Here is a 21,531-nt window from a genome sequence, read left to right as displayed (position 1 = left end):
TCGCTTGGACACACTCCGGTAACGCTGGCCTATTGCTATCCTCATCACAGGTCCGCGTTCCTGGCCTGAAGTACACACGACCATTAGATTGTGTCTCGGGTCCAGGGCAGGTGCGAGTATGTGAAAAAACATGTTGTTCCGATGTGCCCCCTACGCTCAGTCGTGGATGCTAGTGTCTGCATGCCCTTACCAAGCAAGTAGCAAGTAGGTAGGTGCATACATGGCTTCCTTTGCACCAGCAAGTCATGCTGAAACTCTCCCTTTCCTTTGGGACCCTCCGTCGTCACAAGATGATCGACACTCGCTACCCACCTACGGAGCCTGGAGCTGCAGAGCGCAAGCACCGAATCAGCTGTGCATTCCATATAGCACTTGAGCTCAGCTAGGTAGTCTACTGACTACGCTTGGCTGTCTTGGGAGGGAATCACTACATGCAAGTACTCACGCACGCAGGGCAATTGCAGAAGAAAAGTGTCAAGCGTGCCTTCCGTCATGCCCTATCATGCAGCTCGTTTACACCATCTTTACTTCTGCTTGTGGCCCCCCCACATTTCCATGGGCACTCGCGTGGAAAGAAGCCCGGAGATGCTCGCCCAGTGAGCAGGTGTGAAAAGTCGAAGGTGCCGAACGTTCCTGACTTGACGACTTCTTGAATACCTACATAAAGTAAAGTACTTGTCTCAAGACCTCGGTTCTTCGATCGTCCTTGTTCTCTGTTCTCACCCTGCACCCGCTCACTCACTCGCCCAACACAGACTTCTTCCCCAGAATCCAGTCAAGGGCCGGCCACCCATTCTTGTCTCACCTCACAGGCCCCCGCAATATCTATTCGTCACATTTCGTATAGTCTCCCCGTATAGTCAGTCACGTGGCCACATACTGATCTGCAACCATGGTGTCTTCTGCTTGGCTGTTGGCCTTGCTGGGCTCGAGCTCTCAAGCATACGGTCTTCGGGCCAGGGGTCCTGCATACGAGGCACATCCAGACCGAGCGGCTGCTGTCAAAGAAGCCTTTGACCGTGCATGGGCAGGGTACTACCAATATGCTTTTCCCAACGACTCGCTGAAACCAATTAGCAAATCGTTCCAGAATGACAGGTGAGTGACATCACGATGGTGACAACTTAGTGACTCTTTGGACTAACTTGTGCTGCAGAAATGGATGGGGCGCCAGCGCCATAGACGCACTCTCTACTGCAATCATCATGGAAGATGCTGCCGTCATTAAGCAGATCGTTGATTACATTCCCACAATCAACTTCGACAAATCCAGCAACGATGATAAAGTTTCTCTATTCGAAACTACGATTCGTTATCTGGGTGGTCTTCTTTCAGGTGTGTAGACAGCCACAGAATATTGGAACCGGAACTGACATCCCGTTAGCCCACGATCTGCTGTCGTCAGGCGTGTCTTCAGGAACGTACGGAATCAACAGCACACAGCTGGACGCAATCTTGAACCAAGCTACCCACTTGGCAGACAACTTGAAAGTCGGATTTGACACGCCCAGCGGTGTTCCCATCAATGACTTGCTATTCGAACAGCCTCCTCGGCCTGACACCTCCTTGACGACCAATGGCCTTGCTACGATTGGGACTCTGGTTCTCGAGTGGACCAGATTAAGCGACAAGACGGGCAAGCCAGAGTATGCGGACCTGTCGCAGAAGGCGGAGTCGTACCTCCTGAACCCCAAGCCTGCATCCGGCGAGCCATGGCCGGGTCTGCTCGGTACCAACGTAAATGTCAGCAATGGCAACTTCATGGATTCGTCAGGTGGCTGGAACGGTGGAACTGACAGCTACTACGAATATCTTATCAAGATGTACCTTTATGATACATCGAGATTCGCTTCATACAGGGACTCGTGGATCGAAGCGGCCGATTCGAGTATTAAGTACCTCGCATCCAACCCATCCACACGACCAGACATGACGTTCTTGGCTGCCTATAATGGGCGGGACGACCTGTCTTACAGATCAGGACACCGTAAGCATAATCCGTTGACAAGAGTGATCTCGTTGCTAACAAACGATCACAGTGGCATGCTTTGACGGCGGTAACTTCATCTTGGGCGGTCTTACGTTGGACAAGCCTGTGTACGTTCAGTTTGGCATTGAGCTTGCGTACAGTTGCCATGAAACCTACACAGCAACCGTGACCGGAATCGGCCCTGAGGGCTTCGCATGGCAAGACGGCAGCGCTGCGAATACATCCAACAATCAGCCTGTACCCGCCGAGCAGGCCAACTTCTACAAGGAATCTGGCTTTTGGATTACCAGCGGCGACTATATTCTTCGGCCCGAGGTGATCGAAAGCTGGTATTACGCCTACCGTGCCACTGGCGACTCCAAGTACCAGGACTGGGCATGGACAGCATTCAAGAACATCAATGCCACTTGCTCGACTGGGGCTGGCTTTGCAGAGATTAAGGACGTCAACGCGCCAAACGGCGGAGGATTTAATGATTTCCAGGACAGCTTCTGGTTTGCTGAGGTGCTGAAGTATCTTTACATGATCCAATCCGAGGTAAGTCAACGTAGCCCTCCTTGCTCCTCCTGCATATAATTTGATTACTAATCCCCTTCGCAGGAGGCCCCTTGGCAAGTTTCCGCTACACATGACAACCAGTACGTCTTCAACACGGAGGCTCATCCGATCAAGGTTGCTGGATCTCCGGTCTAAGATCGAAGGCGTGCGTACTGGATTGGAGAAATACAGGCGGCTACTCATCATCGCGGCTAGCCTGTCCTAATAGAATAATCATGAAATAATTACGGCTGCCGCAGTATCTTCGTGCGACACGTACTCTGGTGAATGTGTTCAATACTCGCTTCACTCAATATCTACGGCCTGATCGCATATAAGTATTCGCAGACAAGACTGATAATAACGCCACTGAATATTTGCCAAGGAAGACTCCCGGGATCCGTTGTGCTCCCTTCATGACCGACTGGAAGGTTCTTCCTAGAGGTCTGATAACATCAGACTTCATCAACCAGGCGTCAAAGTTATACTGCTAGAGGTCCCCCTATGCATGCTTCCCGCTTGGACTGTCCAGCCTTGTTGAGGCGAGAGGGTGACAACTTCAGAAAACTCCAAACCACCCTTGTTGACAAATACGAAGTCCTTTTCCGGTGTGAACGAGAACATCATATCTCCGTTGACGTTCAACCACTCCGATAGAATGAAAAGTGCCGCTTGGCATACGGTACCGTATTGAAGGTGGTCAAATCCAAGCTACAGATCCACAGTTCCTTGTCGATGAATATCAGAGTCGATCCAACGACTGCTATGACTTCACTTAGTATGGGGCTGAGGAGGGCGCTTGGGGATATCAGCCTGTAGTTCGTTCCCTTCATACCCATTGGGGAATCTCGCAATGAGCCTCTTAATCTCCTCGATGACACTATAATGAATTAACAACTAAAAATGTGCAACAGTCAAGCCATGAGTTTCATACATGTTCAAGTAGATAGTCTGGCTTGGGAACAGCGTGGCTGCATTAAGGTTGAAACGCCTAGAGTATTCGATGTGCATGAGTGCATGTCCACACAGCAGTAGCAGGTATCTCATTTACACTGCATATAGAGCGTTTCTGTCATCGTAGTCCTCTTCTGGTGCCGACTTTGGACAGTGAGCATGGTATGCGTTGAAATACTTCCGACAGAACTTATTGCGTTCCGGGCGCCAATTGCCCAATTCGTCTGGCAGTGATGTCAGTAAGTTGCTGCGTGCAGTCTTCATCGTCTCAAGGGTGGTATTATACATTCGTTATGACCCCAAAAGCTCGAAGGGTCAAAAATGATACCCTCCTCTGTATCCTCATCTACCATGGCCGCATTCCCACACCAGAGATCTCCATGGACAAGAGAGGGTTTGAGGTGGTTGCCCCCCGTCTCAAGGGGCCGGAGAAGTCTCGGGATGACTTTGTTGAACATGTCCGGAAGTAGATCGTCCAACTCTGGACATTTGCCGCCTCTTTGCTCACGTATTCTCAGGACATGCTGGAAGCCATTGAGGAAGAAAGCTTCCCAGCTTTGCGACCAAGTGTTATCTTGCGGGAGATCACCGTTGTATGTCACTACATGAAACCCGAATTGACCACCGGGGGATGTGTGCGAAGAATGTAACTTTGCCAGGCTTGACCCGAACGCTTTCGGACCTGGTAGCCCATCTTCGACAAAGTCGTAGAATTTGCAGATATAGAAGTGCGAATCTGGGTCAGACTTGAGGGTACCCCAAGCAATTGGTTTGGGGCAAAACTCTGGAGTGATTGCATATATGGCTGCAGTAGATTCGAACTCTCCCTTCAGGGACTCACGGCCATGGAGGCCTTTGGATACCTATCACTTATTAGTGGCGGACTCATGAAGACGCACCCGACAGGAGAAGGCTATGCCTTCATGAAATAACTCTCAGTGCTTCCGTCGTCATGTTCCACATCCACTCGAGCAGCCTTTGCCCAAGCAGATTCTCCAGATGCCTTCACAGCCAAGACGCTCTTTAAAGAAGGAAGAACTTGAAGAGGCTAGAGTTAGCACTCAAAACTGTTGGTAGAGTTTGGGCTCTTACCTTTTACAACGCTCTCGTCGAGATCCGTCATAGTCACTACATCAATGCCACCTGGGGACTTGTTCAATGGGCCACGAAGACAGAGAAAAAGCGTTTCTCAGTACACGATTCTATGGATGGGCAAGATACCTCTAGTTACTTACGTCGGGTGCTTCAGCCTCGGACCTTTGCCAAAGGTGCATCTCAGCCCCCAAGCCACCTCGGCTGTTGGTGCGTCAGGATCAGTGACGCATTCGAAAGGACCAGAATCGCATCCAACTTACACATCCGCCAAGATACATATCTACCAACCCATAACGTATATTGGCTCGAACTGGCTGCAACTCCCGGGGGGCGGTAGCGGGGTAGAGCACGTCGAGGTTGCAGCCAAGCACTGTTGATCCTAACAAGGACGTATTTTTCATGGAAGACTCAGGCACCGGCACCTTAGACGTACAATGCCAGAACTTGTTTGATTAACATGAGGACATCGGCTCCGACGTGGCGTATTACATCCAGTTACTCATACATACTCGTTCTTATCATTGCTCGGTGGTAGAAGCAACTTTGACTAAATCTCAACCATGGCTTTGCCGCAATACTTCACACTGAACAATGGAGAGAAGGTCCCGGCTGTAGCACTGGGTACCTTCCAGTCGGACGATGGCAACTCGAGAGTTGCAGCTACGGTAAAAATGGCGTTGGAGCTTGGCTACAGACATGTAGATGGTGCGGCAACATATGCCAACGAAAGAGAGATTGGGCTGGGTATCAAGTCATTCGGTGTTCCTCGCAGCGAGATCTTTGTGACGTCCAAACTGTAAGTATTTATGATGGGTTTGGAAGGAGAAGGGACGTTGCTGAGCTGCTGGTAGGCCACAGACCGCACACCACCCTGGTGTAGTCGCTAAAGCGTTGCAACAAACACTTAGTGACCTGGGTCTGGAATACGGTGCGTGGATTCAATCCTCTCAAAAGCGAAGGCTAATATATGTATACTTTAGTTGATCTCTACTTGATGCACTGTAACTTACAGGGAGTCTAGTCACCGCGGCAATCAGCTAATATGGACTTCGCAGTCCCGCATGCCTATAAGGCAGACAATAATCTCCAAACTATCCGGCACCCAAGTGGCAACAACAAGCCTGTGATTGATTATGAGCTTTCTCGATACTATGCGGCCACATGGAAGGCGATGGAGGCGCTTGTGGAAAGCGGCAAGGCAAGGTCCATTGGTATGCGCGCGGACTGATCATCGCAGGCCTCATTGCTGACGGGGACTGAATTGCAGGCCTTTCGAACTTCAACATCCTGAAGACGAGAAAACTCCTGGAAACTGCGAACATCATTCCAGCAGTCAACCAGGTTGAATTGCACCCGTAAGCTCGCCATAACCTTGAACATGCCAGAATGCTAAGCTGGGAAGCATAGGTATCTCCCCCAGGCTGAGCTGGTCGCTTTCTCTAGAAAACACGGCATTCTAGTGATAGCCCATCAACCGCTTGAGGCCGTCCTGTCAGGGCCGTACGGGCCCATGAAGGGCAGCCCAGACCTATTGAAGATGACGAGGTAAGTCGCCGGCATCATGCCTCAGCAACATGGTCGCGTAGTCAAAAGCTGACAACCACCGGACCAGGTATTGGAGATTGCAACAAAGCTGAATAGAAGCCCAGCGCAGGTTCGTTTTAGATCCATCTAACGTATCTTCAAGATCTTCCTAACATGGGCGCCAAGGTTTGTTTATCCTGGGCTGTTCAAAGAGGAATTCCCGTAGTACCCAAGTCAGTACATGAGGCTCGGCTCAAAGAAAATCTCAACTTGTTGAGTCTGCCTGAGTTGGACTTTCAAATTGTCGACCGACTCTCCCGCAGGAGCGGTGCTCTTCGGTTCCTCGATCCCAAGCCACACATTGGTTTCGATATTTTTGATGAAGAGAACGACCAGCCCATCGATAATAAGGCGCCGTGGGACTAGCCTGCTACCATTATCTTATCGAGTATTCGTAGGGCACACATTGTAACCTAGCAGTCTTTATATTCACTGAGCATGTCAACAACCCAATCCAGACTGAAAAGTCAGAGGAGTTGAGGATCGAATGCTTCGGCAGACTTGGTGGATTTGGCTTGAAATTATGGTCTCCGACTGCTTGAGTTGATATTATGGCATGAAGGTTGTCTAATGCAGAGACGGCACTTCCGCATCCATAGCTAAGGTTGGCTGGCAAACTTGCCCCTCCCCCAAAAATCCAGTGCGGTAGATTCCTGTATACGGTATTTACGGTTTAGCGAGGGTCTTGCCTTCAGCATCTTGTCTTTGAAATTTCATCACCTCCACCGAAGAAGCCGAAAAAGACGGGTGTCTAGCACTAAACCTTTGCTTTGCCAGAGCAATTGATTCTCATATCATAAGATCATTTCATGCGAAGGACATCTTGCTAGGATTTGTTTCCACCGCATTCTCCCAACCTGCTTGGCTCGAATAGCACGGGCTTTCCAGGCCCTTTTGTCATGGTGGGGCAGCTTCTGAATCTTTCCAGCAAGTGAGCAAGTGTTGCAAACTTTCGCAGCAACAGACTGTAGCCAGCATACGATTGGAGTATCGCGCATGGTACTTCCCTGCCAGCTTGACAAACGGTCAAGATGTCGTCTAATGGGCGGCTGGACGTAGACCCGCCTCATGCGTGGAAGTCAGACTCGATCGAGGAGAGGGCATTCGGCGCGGGGTTGATATGCCTGGAGGGACACTACATGCAAAGCCCTGTAATGGGGCCGCTTTCCATGACGAAAGTGATGAACGTCGTCTCCCGGACCATGGAGAAAACACACACGTTCAAGGATGTCAGGTATGTCTTTTTACCAAGTCACCATGCCAATGTCCGCGAGGTAGCTGTTAAACTGAACTCTTCGCAGAGAAACGTTATCAAGCAATCTGCGGGTATGGATATGGCTTCGGCGGGCCATATGCGCCGCTATCTGTGACCTGAACGAGAAGTCGCTTGGCATCCGATCAGAGCCTCTAGTTCCCACCAAGTTCTTGGATGTCACGACACAAGAGGTCACAGCCCTCATCATCAAGAACTATGTACCCCCTCAAGGAGGCTCTGCAGATGCTCATCAAATTGATGCATATCGCCAGAAACCTGCTGGTCACGACAGAGCCCGAAATTCCCCAAGATCTCTCTGCTGCAATCAACTTCGACCATGAGGTATACGAGGCCATATGTCTCTGCGTCAATGTGACGAGCAAAGGCATTGATGGTGAGATGCCAGAAGACGATGCGTCAAGGGTTAAGCTGAATGAGATCACCGAACTTTGTAAGTAACCCGATTCTTTTCCTAGAGGGAACCCCTGACTGACTTCATTGCAGACAAAAAGGTACTGGTCACTTCGCTACAACAAGCTCACAACTGGATTGCCAAGAACGACCGCAACAAGATGACTTTCTGGTATCGCGTGTTGATTGAGTCGCCGGATGTGGACAACAACCCTGGCCCGAAGATCGACACGAACCTGTGTTGGAGTATGCCGGCCCCAGAAGCTACTATCTGCGCACAGAAATGTCGAATTGGCTTAAGCGCAACTCCAAGATGTGCGATGCGGCAGCCGCAATATGCCGCGAATACTTCGAGGCACAAGACGAGCAGCAAAAGAATCACTGGCTACCGCCAGACTGGAACCTAGCCTGGAACTACACACCACAAGAGATGTGGGCATGGAAACCCGATATCTATGACGAAGCGATCAAGGTCATTTCCCAGTGGAATCCCGAGGAACCTGATAAATACGAACAAGACAGGGCCTACGGTCACGTATCGCACGAGTTAGATTCCTGGTGGGAGTCTACACGCATGCCGAACGCCAGAGATTCTAGTCTTAGCATGTATCCTCTCGACTTGGTCCCGGAACGGATAAAGCAGTGTGAGGCCAACCTTATGCAACGATACGCAGGGCCAGAGCACGTGGAGCAGGAGGAGGCGGCCAAGTCTCCCCAGATAGACGAGGACCCGTCAGAGAAATACCCCGAGTATAACCCAGAGATACGAACTCAGCCGACAACGAATTATGCCCCAGAATATGACGAGTACGAAGAAGATCCAGATGACGACGACTCATACGGGGAAGGCCCCATGACTGGCTTACTCACCGAAGTACCCAACATATTGGATCCTAAACAGATCGAGGCTTTACACATGATCGTCAAGTCCTGCATCTTAGAATCGGCCGGTACGGGCCCTACCAGGTTTGGCGAGAGCCTACAGCATGCCCGGTGCCGATTGCTTTTGGCCACGGATTGCGGCAAAAACCTGTTACGAGAAATGCTTGTTTTCATAGCGGTCTGGGAAAAGGACGAGCAATCCCTCATATTTCAAATCAGCGCCCAAATTGTCCAATCGATACACTTCAATTCCCTCATCCCGTACGCTTGGAATGCACTCCGGAGTCCCAAAGATATCATATCACCGGCACAGACAGTGCTACTTCGTCTCATAACATTCCTGTCACGGACGACCTTCCACCCCTCGAAAGAGTACAACCCTGTGGCACCACCCGCCGATGCTCCAGACTGGCAACCTGGAGAGGACCTCAAGTTTGCCAAGATGCTGAATTTCCTCTATGGAATATTCCGCAGCCGCATCGTGCCTGAATGTGTGGCTTTAATGCAGATTCAGGGGGATGTGCGCAAGGGAGATCTGGATCCAGCCGACTTCCCCGTAGACAACTGGGATTTGGAACGGGCCAAGGATGGTCTCGTCCAATATCTTGACTTCCTTTACACCATTGCCGACATTCATCCGTTACGCCAGCATCTTGTTGACTATGTGACTGTTTACGAGCTCCTGAAGCTTCTTGAAGGTCTTGACATTGGTGTCGAAAAGATTCCTTTCGCAGGCGGTCGTCCGGCACCCCCGGTCCCTGCCACTGCACCTGCATCGGCAGCTAGTGGAGAAGGGCAAGCAGGCTCGTCCGGGCACCCGGCCAACCCGCCGCCGCCGCCGCCGCCTCCTCCGCCGCTATCCGAACCGGCCTACGAGTTCCCCTGGTCTGGCATCAAGGGCCAAGTCCTTTCGATTCTCGCGGCGCTGCTACAACCCCCGCCCGGTCACACCTCTCCCGGAAACCCGACAGTACAGCTGCAGATCGTCCAACACAACGGCATCGTCGCCCTGCTCAACTGCTGCCTCTACGACGACAACAACCGCTTCTGCCGCGAGCGCGTCCAGCTCTGCCTCAAGTGGCTCATGGACGGCTCGCCCGACGCCAGCGCCTTCCTGCAGAACCTGGTGAGCGCGAACCCGGGCCCCATGGTCCGGCCTCCGGCCGCTGGCGGCGAGGCGGGCGCCGGCACCGCCAACGGCACGACGCAGACTGTGCGCATCGATGGTGTGCCTGGCGAAGTCCGTGTCCAAGTCCGCAGTTCAAGCGCGCCGGCAGGCGAGGCTGCTGGTGGCAGTGGAGCGACGGCAGGGGGATGCTTACGACACACTGGTGCCTCCTGGCGGTACACTCTGGACGGAGCCGCAGTGAAGAGTTGGTCAATGATATCATGGCCCTCGCGGACGAGGCTGGGAAGTTGGCTATGGGTCACGAGGGAGACGAGACCGAAGACGATTTCATGTAGATGCATACCGATGGGGGTGCGTGCATCTGGAATAGGAACGGGAAAAGGCTTTGGGTGGGGAGTTTTGAGAGTGCTCAAGGCGGTCTTTGGGCTTGATATATTCTTCAGTAAGGCGAATGAAAGTATGCATTGTTCTTATCTTGTGATTGTGCACTACTTGAACCACCCCAAGAAAATGTAGTTATCTCTCTGATCCAGCGAAAGTCATAGATAGAGACTATAGCAGCCCAGCATGACAGAAAATAGTCAACAAGTCCCCCACCCAGCACACATCTTCTGAAGCAATCCAACCATTTCCCGCCATCCATCTTGATAATATATAGGCAGATGGAGCAGCCGTGATAAGCTCATTCCCAGCACTCTTCAGTGCAAGGAAAACGAATCAATCCACCCCGGCAAGAACCATGTCCACATACTCTGCGAACTTCTCGTCATTTGCCATTATTTTACCCAATATTGCAGCCTCAAGAGCTACGGGGCTCGTCGTGCCTTTCTCAAGGGCGATGCTCATCAGATCATCTGCTTCCAATAACTTCTGAAACTCCTTCTTGGAAACCTCCTTCAGCTTCTTACGGGGATGTTGTTCATCACATGGATCGGTAGCAGTTGCCACGGATCTTTTGGACTGGGCCGTTTGTGGTGGCTGTTGGGAACTCTTCTCAGTGGCAGGGGATGAGAGAGAAGCCACAGGACGTTCAGGAGCCCCGCTGTCATGGTTGTTGCGGTCATGGGAGACATCAGGCTGGCCACTAATAGCTCTTTTGGCCCGAGATCTAGTTACCATCTGGGCTTCGTGCTTCTCTTCGACAATGTTTTGCTCATCTGAGTCCTTGGGCTTGTCCTGCCCAGCTAGTACGGGTTTCGGCACTGGTGTCTCTTCGACTCTTGAAGGCTCCTTTGGTCTCCGCATCTCACTAGCAGGTCGCTGAATAGGCTCTCGCTTACGAGTAGGGGCCTCATGAGTCGTTCTGACATCCGTATCGACATTGCTGCCTCTGACATTATCAGTTGGGGCATCGTCTGCCTCCAGAGAAGGAGCATTCCGCTTCTTGACTGATGCGATATATTCCTTCATTGGAATTCGCTTAGGGGGGATAGCAGGAGATGCAATTGCCGCCTCTGGCAGCTGTCTCGCGAAATCCGCGCTGTGTACTTCGCGGGGCTCGTCAAAGTTAACACCACCAGGCAAACGATTCATCTGGTTCATAATTTGGTCGGCTGGGAGCGATTGACTGTTTTGTGAGCGGTACCAGTCAAGAATATGCGGCTCTGGTTGACTGTACTGAGCGTCAAACTGGTTATCATACCGGGCTTGGTGGTACGGAGAGAAGAACTGGCCATCAGGTTGAGAATGTGAGTGAAGATGTCGGGGGTGGACTGGGCCATAATACTCTGGTTGTCGGTAGGGCTTGAAGCGATACAACCCTTGTCTTTGCATGTCCTCATCTTGGTCTGGAGCAAACACCTGGATAGGGGCGCCGTGTGCCTGAGAATTTGGGATAGATCTCTGTCGAGATACAGGCCGTGGGATAGGGTTTCCACTTCCAGGGCGACCTCCTGGATATGAATGGCCAGGGTTGCTGTTCCTGCTACTGCTGCGAAAGCCAAAAGGAGTGAAGCCCGCCGCCTCTAGCTTCTCATTGACAGCAGCAGGTTTAGGCACAAATCCTTGCGCCGACGGTCTTGACGAAGCAGGTTGGGAGACCGAGCCTGTGCCCATCCTAGGCCTCTTGATTAATTTTGGCGGCGGGTCTTTCCCTCTGGCAGCCTGTGAGCCAGAGGCCTTCGTTTTTCTGAAGGCGTTGGGTCCTGGCATATTGAAAGGTATGATGGGAGGTAGATATGTATTATTGCAAGGAAGGGTATACGATGAAGTTGTATCGGACTTGTAGGTTCTCAGGTTTGCTGACTGGTATGTAGGTAGGAACTCGAAGTAAGTCAAAGTGATTAGTAGCCCATATCGGGACCTCCTGAATTGAAATGATATAAGGGTGTCCTGTGGAAGCTTGCAATGTGCATCACGCAGACATGTAGCCAACGCTTTTAGGGCCGTCTTTTCGACTCATTGGGATCAAGTGTATCAATGTCAGGCAGGCAGGCAGGCAGGCAGGACGTGCATGACAGAACAGTTCGCTGTTTCTGTTGGTGAGCGCTGTACCTGCACTTGTACATACCTACCTACCTACTTAAGTAGGCATGTAGGAAGGTGGAAGGCACGAAGAAGGGTGCCTGCCTACCTTAACATCCCTTGAACGTACTTGCCATCTCTCAAACCAAACTCCAGACTCAGCACAAGTTTGGAAATCTAGGGAAAGATGCGTTTGCACCCCCTGATTCGACTGTCCAGTTTTGACGGGTTCGTCACATGTATTGCATCGATGATGCTATTCCCATTGATTGAGTCCAGTCATCCATGTGATGGAGGGCATCTAGCCAAGCGATAATTCCAATTTAGGTAGTGTATGTATTCACCCTGTCGCCCAAGGGAAACCGGAGGTGCACGCACATACCGCCATTTTGATAGACCAAATACTTTGTGGTCGTCCGTGTGTATGCGGACGACGTAGTAGAACAGACTGGAGCTAGGAGTATGGAGATTAGGTATAAGCTGACGTCGTTTACATGAGACCGACTCGTTATATGAATACATATGACGAATGCAGGTACCTGGGATGCCCCATAAAGTTTCAGAAGGTACGTATTTGCCTATGGTGTAGGATGCACGGGCCAAGTCCATGCCAGCCGCGAACTAAACACGCCAATGCAATCGCCAAATTGATTTTCGCGAGGCAACTGGACTGGACCATCAGCCCTGCGACCAGAGCTCTCGTGTCAAGCTGCCAAAACCCGACTGGTGATCCATTAAATTTCACAGCGCAACACCCCAACGCAAGCCTTTGCCATTGTAACCAGCCGACCCTCGACTTTGGGCGCCCGCGCCAAGCCCTCCGATCAAGATGGCGCCCAAGAAGGGCTCAGCGGCCGACAAGCCGTACATTCACGAGATCGAGCCAACAGCAGAGTACGACGAGTTCATCAAGAAGCTCGAGGTCTTCCACAGCGCGCGCGGAACCTCGTTCGAAAAGTGCCCCAAGCTGCAGACCATGTACGGCCATGTCACCGTCGACCTGCTGAAGCTATACAAGGCCGTCATCGCGAAGGGCGGTTACGATGAGATGAACAAGATCCAGAAGGCCTGGGGTGCATTGGCCAACGAGCTTGGTATGTGGTTTGAAGACAACAAAGGCATGGGACAGTTGTCCTTCCAGCTCAAACAGGACTTCTATCGCTATCTCTCGGCTTATTGGGTTAAGGATCAATTCGGAAAGGACCCTCCTCCCAAGGAAATCCTCGAGCAGCAGTCCTGCGCTACGAGACATGGACCTGTCGCAACTCGCACACTGGAGAGCTTTAATCAAACAGTCAAACGCTCTGGAGCCGATACGCCTGTCAAGGAGACTCAAGCCGCCGAAAGCACGCCCGTTTCAGGGAATCGAGCCTCGGGACGCCTCAGGGAGGCTCCTCCCCAGCGCATACCCTTCCAGCCAGAGACAGGTCCGACGCGCGCATCTCGACAAGCATCGTCTCAACATGCCACGCCCAATGCAAACCAAGGTCTTACAACTCACAACTCCCAACCACCTCCACCGCACCACACTCCCCAACGTCACGACCCAAACAATCCTCTGCATCTCATCCAGGCCCAGCAAGCGGCCCTCCGGGGTGCTAGTACCACATTCACTCCGTCAAACCCGGAGACGGCATCAAGACTGCCGGAGGGATACGAAACGCGACCCCGATTACAGTCCCGCTGCGTCCCGTGAACACCCCAGGGAACAATCCTGCCGAGTTTGCCAGGAGACAGCGACAGCTTAGAGCCGAGCCCCCTCCGCCTGCTAGACCCATCGCGCCTGGAGCTGGATTCGACGGTCCCAACATCTACACCCGCTGCCTACAGTCTCTGCGGTCCGGCATACCCTCTGAGCAAGCCTTTGCTCTCAATCATCTTGTTAAGATCTCCTTTGAGCGAGGCGACAAGTATAAATTCGAGTCCTTCCTCGGACTCGCGGAAGGCTTGATAGAGAAGGGGCTGGAGGTTGGCAATCTATTCTACCACGTGGATTGGCAAGTCGCATACTTTGGAACGGATGAAACCGAGGACATCGGCACTCTTGATGGCGCCAATGGCACAGGCGACATCATTGAGCGAATACAGAAGTTGAAGCCCAAAGCGATTCTTGACTACATGCAGCCTGCCGACTTTGCAGACCAGTTGGTGAGAGTAACCGAAGCCGTTCTTACGATTCGGAACATGCTCATGCTGCAGGAGAATGCATACTACATGAGGGATGTGTATCCTCTCAAGGATCTCCTGTGCATCATCTTGCATCTCCCGAGCTACGAAATGCTCGTAGAGCTAAAACACTTCGCCCTCGATATCGCTGAGCAACTAACTCCGGGGATGGAGCTGAACTCCGAGGATCCGCTGTACCGGTCGTTGCTAGCGCAGCTCGACTCTACCGATCGTGGGACGATTCTGACAGCGCTTCGTGCTATCAGTCGCATCTCCATGAACTTGGACGCCACCAACAAACTTCAGAACGTCCCTTCGTCCGTCCTGCATAACATCATGAACTGGCTCTTACTCAATGACGAAGAGTTGATGGATGCTTGCCTCGATTTTCTTTACCAGTACACGGCTGTTGTGCCTAATGTCGAATCGTTACTTTCAGCTGTCAACATGGAACGCGTTGTGCCTCACTTGGTACGGTTGCTTGCTCATGGTGCTAAGAGAGTCAAAGAAGACCTTATTCTGGAACCCGAGCGCAAGGACAGTGCCTCGGAAGAGGTCGCCCCGCTCCCGCAAGATCTTCAGGAGAAGCTTTCGAGTACTGACGAGCCACAACGCTGTTTCCACTGGTTGCAGAGCCTTTTCGAGGAAGACTCGGAGTCCCACATCACTCAGATTGCCATATGGCAAGCTTACCAGAGTTCCTTTGGCGGCAACAATCGCAATACTCTGAGCGCTGCAGATTTTATTCGAAATGTCAGCCACGTGTACTCGGGTGCGCGGGCACAGATCATCAGGGGCCCTGGAGAGGTGCAGCGCTTCATCATTGAGGGTATTCGCGCGAGAACCTGTCCTTTGAATTACGAGACTAAGGAGGAGTACGCAAGATGCCAATGGGTTACTGCAAGCAACCCTGCTATTAAGAAGTGTGGTATTTTCTTCCCTACCGGGGAGTCGATGTGGCACCATCTTCTCACAGCTCATCTTGGCCAAGCCGCCGGCGAGGATGGCAAGTTCGAGAATCGAGAATTGGAAGTTGCCTGCCAGTGGAGCAACTGCCACAGGTATCCGCAACCGACCAAGGTGCAGCTTTCACAACTGACGCGCCATCTCAAGACGCACATCCCATTGCCGCAAAAGCGTGGGCTTTCGGAGAGCACCGAGTCAATTGCTAAGCGGCAGCGGAAGTCTTACGTTGTTCCTGCCAAGACGATGTGCGTCACATGGGAGCAGACTTTGGTGACCAAGGATGAGCGTAAGCCGCAACTTGACCAAGCAGCCGGCATTCCGTTGAGCGCGGTCCTTGTTCTCCGCAACATTGCTCGAAATGTAGTCAAGACCGAGTCCGAGGAAGAGCTTCTGAAGAAGGAAGAGGCAGGAGGTGAAAGCGGCGGCTGGAACGAACGGCTGTTCCGACCGGTCATGTCACGCCTGTTTGAGGTCATGACGGAGAATAAGGCTATGGTAAGTGCCGTTATACCACACGAAGCCAAGTACACACTAACGTGACGTTTTCTAGGCCAGTTACATTGCCTCTCTTTTACAGCTCGTTCAGCAAGAAACATGATGCTTGTCTGAGTGACAGAAAGATGCAATAGATTTGTCCCGTCGCTCGCTGATAGGGGCAACGCGACACGATTGGGCGACGGATGTAGTAATACCCTCGGCGTTAAGGACTGCGAGCCATTGATTTCCTATGTGTTTCTAGGGATTCTTGGAAGACAGGTTGGTTGTATGAATAATTAGTTATACGTGCATATTGACAGGAAGGCGAATGCGAGCAAGATGGGCCTTCGGCTGCATGCAATGAAGCATAGATCCTAGGTAGATGCTTATAAGAGCCACGCGAATAGATTCTATACCTGGCAAGAATGAGCCTGGACCATTAAAGGGGAAGTAAAATGCGCTAGTGTTTCCAGCAATGCGTAAAGTAAAACAAAAGGCGTATTGCTGCTTATGAAAAAAGAAAATCATCTGTACGTGTACGGACATCAGCTTGCATCCCGAAATCTCAATCTAGACGAGATCTGGGATGGAGTGGGATTCACGTTCTCAAACAGCGGCAATTGTCTTCATGCCATGCAAGACAGACTGCGTATGTAGTCCGGGGTCGAAAACAAGGTACTGTAGCGTCGTGGCAGGGATCCAGCAAAGCAGGGCCGAGTCCGTGTTGGCCTTAGTCCCTTAGGTTAGGTCCTTAGGTACTCAGGGACTGCTAAAGCCTAACCTCCCTCCCTAGCTTGGCTTGCAACTACTGGGATTGGACTGGCAACCTTAGACTGGGACACTTGACATTTGGGACATTTGGGACATTTGGATGCATGGACCTCGAAGAAACGACGACTTCAACTTTCCTGCAACTAAGCCCGCCTTGCCGCCTGACCTCCAACCCGATGGTTCGAAAACCAGCCCGACAACCTACGTAGAAAACAGAGCTCTCCCAAGAGCAGATTTGTTGCCGCTGCATCGTTTCCCACGGCTTTCAGGCTCAACTGTCGCATCGGTCCTGCGACACGTCAGTACCGCACTCGTAACGCGACCCCCGGGGCCCCCCATTTTGGGGATTGCGAATCGGAGAGCGACGCAGGATTTTGAGGGAAAGGAGCAGACTTCTACGACCCTCGCTCACCCAGCCAGCCCAGAGAACACGACGAACCGGAAGATGCTCGACAACTCCCGTCGCCACGCCTCCCACGCTTTCCAATCCATGACACGATACTAAACTACCCCCCATCGCCGGCAATGGATGCCTCACGGCAGAACGGAGGCGGCTACATGAAGGGCGGCCGCGAAATGACCCGTGCGGAGCGTTTCGAGGAGGAGAAGCGTCGCATCGTAGACAGTTGCTTCAACAAGAAGGATGTCGACGGCTCTCGTAAGCTTGCCTTGCCCGCTGGTGCCTCCGGGCATCGTTTTGTTTGATGAAGACGTGTGTCGAGACAGAACAGATGGGCTAACATGATGACATCGCAGTGATGGAAACGTACATCACCCACATCAGGATCACCGAATATAGCAGCCATCCAAGTGCGCCCGCTCCGCCCGAAGTAAGAAACACTGCAGCCGAGAAGCCCCGCGTCATCATCGTTGCCGTTCGGAAATCAGGACGGGTGCGCATGCACAAGTCCAAGGAGAACCCAAATGCCACCTTCTCTATCGGTAAAACATGGGACCTTAACGACTTGACCAGCATAGAGTCGTTTACGGGTAACACCGGCGACCCGCAGAAAAGGCAATGGGCTGGTGATACGGGCTTCACGGTCCATATTGGCAAGCCGTACTACTGGCAAGCCCAAGCCGATAAAGAAAAGAAATTCTTTATTGCAAGTCTGATCAAGATATACGGAAAATACACCAACGGCAAAGTGCCTGAACTAATCGGGTTTGATGCCCGTGAGCTTGACCAAGTCCTCGGGTCACGAAGACCACCACCACCGGCAGCACGAAATCCCACACCTGCCGAGACGCCAATGTCTTTACGACCTGGTGCAGCTCCAACACCCCCAGCCGGCGCTTCCCAAAGCAATCTCTCTGGACTATCAGCCAACAATACGCCAATCGAAGCATATCAACCTCCACCCCCGCGGCCCCCCGCGTCGCCAGCTCGCAATCTGGCACCTCGCAACGGAGCCAATGGTTCGCCTACACCTAGTTTCGATTCGGGTCGAGGTGCTGGCCAAAATGCTGCCCTTCGGCGTCTGGGGGTGGAAATCCGAGCCAGGATTCCGTCGCTACCTCATTCACGACAACAAGGAGCGACGACGCATCCAGTGTGCCACCCCGCTCGAGGGGCGGCATCAGCGGCCCCGGTGCTTTCGGTCGCTTCGGTGGTGAAAGGGATAATTCTCGAACACCACCTCCTCCAGCACAGTTACCTCTTCCACCTCCGACACAGCCAACACCACCTCCGCCGCAAGTTGATCTTCCCGACAGGAGGCGCCCGCCAATGGACCCTACAAGGCCACAAACTCGTGATCGTGATACCGATCTGGTCCCTGCGCCGCTGATGAGTTCCGGCAATCGTCGAGAACCGCCACCGCAACAGCAACCACCTCCGCCTCCCCGTAGCAGTGATAGAATGTCGCCCCGCAAACCATCGTTTAGTCGTAGGACGGAACCTGCACCAATGCAAGAGACCCTGCAAGAACCCGACCAGGAACCAGAGAAACGTGCACCTTCGCCTGAACCAGCCAATGCAACACCGTTTGTCAGTGCATCTGCAAGCCCTGCTCCGGATGCGGCAAGTCCCATTGCTCCCCCTCCCGAACCTGAAGATAGCCGACCGGGTCTTGGCCCCATGATCAAGGCCAAACGTTCCAAAGGCGATCTGGCAGGCACGCTGTGGAAGGCAGCATCTGCAGCGGCAGCGTTCAAGCCAAGGGTTGGTGGTGCCGGTGAGCGCCTGCGGGAGTTGAAACGCCAGGACAGCGGCACAGAAGGGCCAGATGGTATTACGTCTGTTATTCCAGCCCCGCCCAGGGCAGCGCCAGAGCCAGAGCCACAAGCTTCGGAGAGCGGCTCAGGCGTGCCAAAGTTGAAGTTGACTGAGGCCAACGCGAGCCGTCCTAGCAGTCTCCAGCCCTCGGCTAAAGATGCTCTCAAGAGCGCGGAGCTGAACAAAGTGGAGGAAATGAAGGACCCCGCCATTACGAGCAATGATGCAAAGTATTTGAGCACCTTGGGGATTGATACCACGATACTGGCCGGCCAAACAGGTGAATTCACCAAGTGGCTTGACCATTTTGGCTGGGTACCCGGCGACCAGATGCGTGGCCGCAACTACGAGGAGATGAAGATGGACATCGACCGGCAGCTCAACAAGGCGCAAGCTGGCGGTTGGGTTGTTCGTTTTGAAGAGGACGATGGGCGGATGGATGCTATCAAAAGAGGTCTCGACCTTTCGATTGCGGAATGTGACGAGCTTGATAATCTACTAACGCTTTACAGTGTGGAGTTATCGGTAAGTCCTCGTGGTCTCTAAACTATTCAGATATCATCGCTAACATAGTATAGACTCTGTCTGACGATATCGCCTACATCGAAGCTCAAGGTCAAGGTCTGCAGGTCCAGGCAGCAAATCAGAAGGCGCTGAAGAAGGAGCTCGAGTCACTTCTGGATACCTGTGCGATTCAGCGCGAGGACTTGAGGCCTCTCGAAGTCGCTCCTCTCGATTCAACCCAAGGGCTCGAGGATGTCGAACTTACCCTAGTCACCTTGTACAAGGCCATGGTGAAGATCGATCCTGCTGTGGATGGCTCCGAGGTCCGCAGGAGCGAGGACACAAGCCTTGGTGAACAACAGGCAGGATTTAATTCTGATTATGGCAAGATGCGCATCGTCCAAGAGAAGAAAGAGATGTACACATCGAGCAACGCCCAATTTCTCGTACGATTCAAAGAATTCATGGACAAGCAGTTCGAACAAGCCGCTCGGGAGACCAAGAAGGTGCTTGATGGGGCTCTTTCTAAAAAGGTCGACCAGCAGCATCACGATGTTGGACGCGACATGCTGTGGCGTTATAGTCCACTCATGTTATACGCTAAGGACATGAATCTTCTTGGCTGGAATAGCATGATCCAGACCTACCAAATGGCCAACTTGCCGTTATATAAAGCAGAATTCAAGGGTGTATTGGATGCGTGGAAGCGCAACGCACGGAAACCGACCGGCGACGAAGGCGACCTGCTCTTCTCCACCCAAATCGAAAAGCAGCACGAAAGCAAAATGGATGCTGCAAGGAAGCTCACAGTCAAGCGAAGCCAGACCTTGGCGAAGTCCTTGCGATCTCCCATGGGAGAAGGCAGTCGGACAAACCTTGACAAGGTGGCAGATGGGCGGAGCCTTCCGTACGAAATCTTCGCGGCTATCGTCGAGGATATGCTGCCACTTGTCGAGATGGAACAAAATTTCATCATTGACTTTTTCCATGCCACAACCCTAGAGACGATCGATTTTCCTGATGCTGTGGCAGCTTCAAAGCCCCGCGACAGACGCGGCGGTGACCTCAAGCGCCATAGGCTCATGGAACCGGATCGAGAGTTGGCTAGAAGGGTCACTAAAGCTATGGAGTCCATTTTCTCTTTCTTGGAACAGGATCTGCAGAGCACAGTTGACTGGGTGCTGTCCCAGGATCCATTGTAAGTACATTTGTGCCTCTCTTCCCACATTACCATACTGACGCGTTTGACAGACAAGGAGTTGGCGTCTTGGCGATGATTGAACGCAAGCATTCCAGAGTGACCCAGTCCAACCAGGACTTCCTGAACAACGTCCTCCAAAAACTGCACAGTGGTCTCGAGGCACGCTTCTCCAAGTTCGTTGATGAGCAGATCCGTGCCATCGAAGAAACCAAGGTCAAGATCAAGAAGCGCAAGGGCGTCATCTCCTTCATCCGCGTGTTCCCCCAGTTCTGTATGGTCATTGAGAGCATGATGACGGCTGCCGACTCTGGCAGTTCGGCTCGCCGCTCTGTGGACCACGAGTACGATCGCATCATCCGATCCATGTTTGATTCGCTCAAGGTTATTGCGCGTGAAAACCCTACCACTCTTACCAGTTCCGGGGCAGACCCGGAGGATAAGGAGGCCCTCAACTTCCACATTCTGCTCATTGAGAATATGAACCACTTCTTGGACGAGGTTGACACGCACAGCCTTGAGATCCTCGAGGATTGGAAGGCAGCTGCTGGCTCCGAGCTCAATGAGCATATGAACCTCTATCTCAATGCGGTGATGCGTCGTCCTCTAGGCAAGCTCCTTGAGTACCTGGAGAACATCGAAGCGCAGCTCGCGTCTGGCAAGTCCACCGCCATCATCGCAGCCCAGCCCAGCAACTCCAAGTCCACCTTCAACAAGATCTTGTCCAACTACGACGGCAAGGAAGTCAAGAAGGGCGTCGAGGCTCTGCGGAAGAGGGTCGAGAAGCACTTTGGCGACGCCGAAGACCCCCAAGGCGGCCGCAACCTGGTCAACCGCGTGCTGCGGGAGTGCGAGAAGTTCTACGGCGAGGTCGAGGTCCGCATCAGCACGGTCACGGCCAGCGTCTACGGCGGAGATGTGCTCTTTTGAG

At 52.5% G+C, this 21,531-nt stretch overlaps 7 protein-coding genes across 7 annotated transcripts; 6 read left to right on the top strand and 1 right to left on the bottom strand.

Moving 5' to 3' along the window:
* Nucleotides 1–892: 892 nt before the first annotated feature.
* On the top strand, nt 893–2,683 carry PG997_006331 (mannosyl-oligosaccharide alpha-1-2-mannosidase precursor; the record flags this gene model as incomplete). Its single annotated transcript, XM_066810646.1, has 5 exons — nt 893–1,098; nt 1,157–1,335; nt 1,385–1,987; nt 2,040–2,527; nt 2,591–2,683. The coding sequence occupies 5 exons, from the start codon at nt 893–895 to the stop codon at nt 2,681–2,683; spliced, it is 1,569 nt and encodes a 522-aa protein (XP_066669569.1).
* Nucleotides 2,684–3,298: 615 nt separating this feature from the next.
* On the bottom strand, nt 3,299–4,755 carry PG997_006330 (Aldo/keto reductase; the record flags this gene model as incomplete). The annotated part of the gene is made up of 5 exons (XM_066810645.1): nt 3,299–3,407; nt 3,462–3,518; nt 3,579–3,705; nt 3,768–4,344; nt 4,717–4,755. 5 exons carry the CDS (start codon nt 4,753–4,755, stop codon nt 3,299–3,301), a joined length of 909 nt encoding a protein of 302 aa, XP_066669568.1.
* Nucleotides 4,756–5,136: 381 nt separating this feature from the next.
* Nucleotides 5,137–6,526, top strand: PG997_006329 (NADP-dependent oxidoreductase domain-containing protein; the record flags this gene model as incomplete). Its single annotated transcript, XM_066810644.1, has 7 exons — nt 5,137–5,372; nt 5,428–5,504; nt 5,557–5,577; nt 5,632–5,787; nt 5,844–5,931; nt 5,984–6,121; nt 6,424–6,526. 7 exons carry the CDS (start codon nt 5,137–5,139, stop codon nt 6,524–6,526), a joined length of 819 nt encoding a protein of 272 aa, XP_066669567.1.
* A 1,105-nt stretch (nt 6,527–7,631) lies between these two features.
* Nucleotides 7,632–10,704, top strand: PG997_006328 (uncharacterized protein; the record flags this gene model as incomplete). The annotated part of the gene is made up of 4 exons (XM_066810643.1): nt 7,632–7,866; nt 7,920–8,072; nt 8,156–10,052; nt 10,635–10,704. 4 exons carry the CDS (start codon nt 7,632–7,634, stop codon nt 10,702–10,704), a joined length of 2,355 nt encoding a protein of 784 aa, XP_066669566.1.
* Nucleotides 10,705–13,129: 2,425 nt separating this feature from the next.
* Nucleotides 13,130–16,030, top strand: PG997_006327 (uncharacterized protein; the record flags this gene model as incomplete). The annotated part of the gene is made up of 3 exons (XM_066810642.1): nt 13,130–13,901; nt 13,979–15,927; nt 15,983–16,030. 3 exons carry the CDS (start codon nt 13,130–13,132, stop codon nt 16,028–16,030), a joined length of 2,769 nt encoding a protein of 922 aa, XP_066669565.1.
* A 465-nt stretch (nt 16,031–16,495) lies between these two features.
* PG997_006326 (uncharacterized protein) lies at nt 16,496–17,185 on the top strand (the record flags this gene model as incomplete). The annotated part of the gene is made up of 2 exons (XM_066810641.1): nt 16,496–16,558; nt 16,742–17,185. The coding sequence occupies 2 exons, from the start codon at nt 16,496–16,498 to the stop codon at nt 17,183–17,185; spliced, it is 507 nt and encodes a 168-aa protein (XP_066669564.1).
* Nucleotides 17,186–17,205: 20 nt separating this feature from the next.
* Nucleotides 17,206–21,530, top strand: PG997_006325 (exocyst complex component Sec3; the record flags this gene model as incomplete). The annotated part of the gene is made up of 5 exons (XM_066810640.1): nt 17,206–17,338; nt 17,437–18,190; nt 18,235–19,423; nt 19,477–20,600; nt 20,654–21,530. The coding sequence occupies 5 exons, from the start codon at nt 17,206–17,208 to the stop codon at nt 21,528–21,530; spliced, it is 4,077 nt and encodes a 1,358-aa protein (XP_066669563.1).
* Between the last annotated feature and the right edge of the window lies 1 nt (nt 21,531).

This window comes from Apiospora hydei (genome assembly GCF_038363865.1).
Source record: "Apiospora hydei strain CBS 114990 chromosome Unknown utg000005l_segment0_segment0, whole genome shotgun sequence".
NCBI classification, from domain to species: domain Eukaryota; kingdom Fungi; phylum Ascomycota; class Sordariomycetes; order Amphisphaeriales; family Apiosporaceae; genus Apiospora; species Apiospora hydei.
This window is presented reverse-complemented; position numbering and strand designations above follow the sequence as displayed.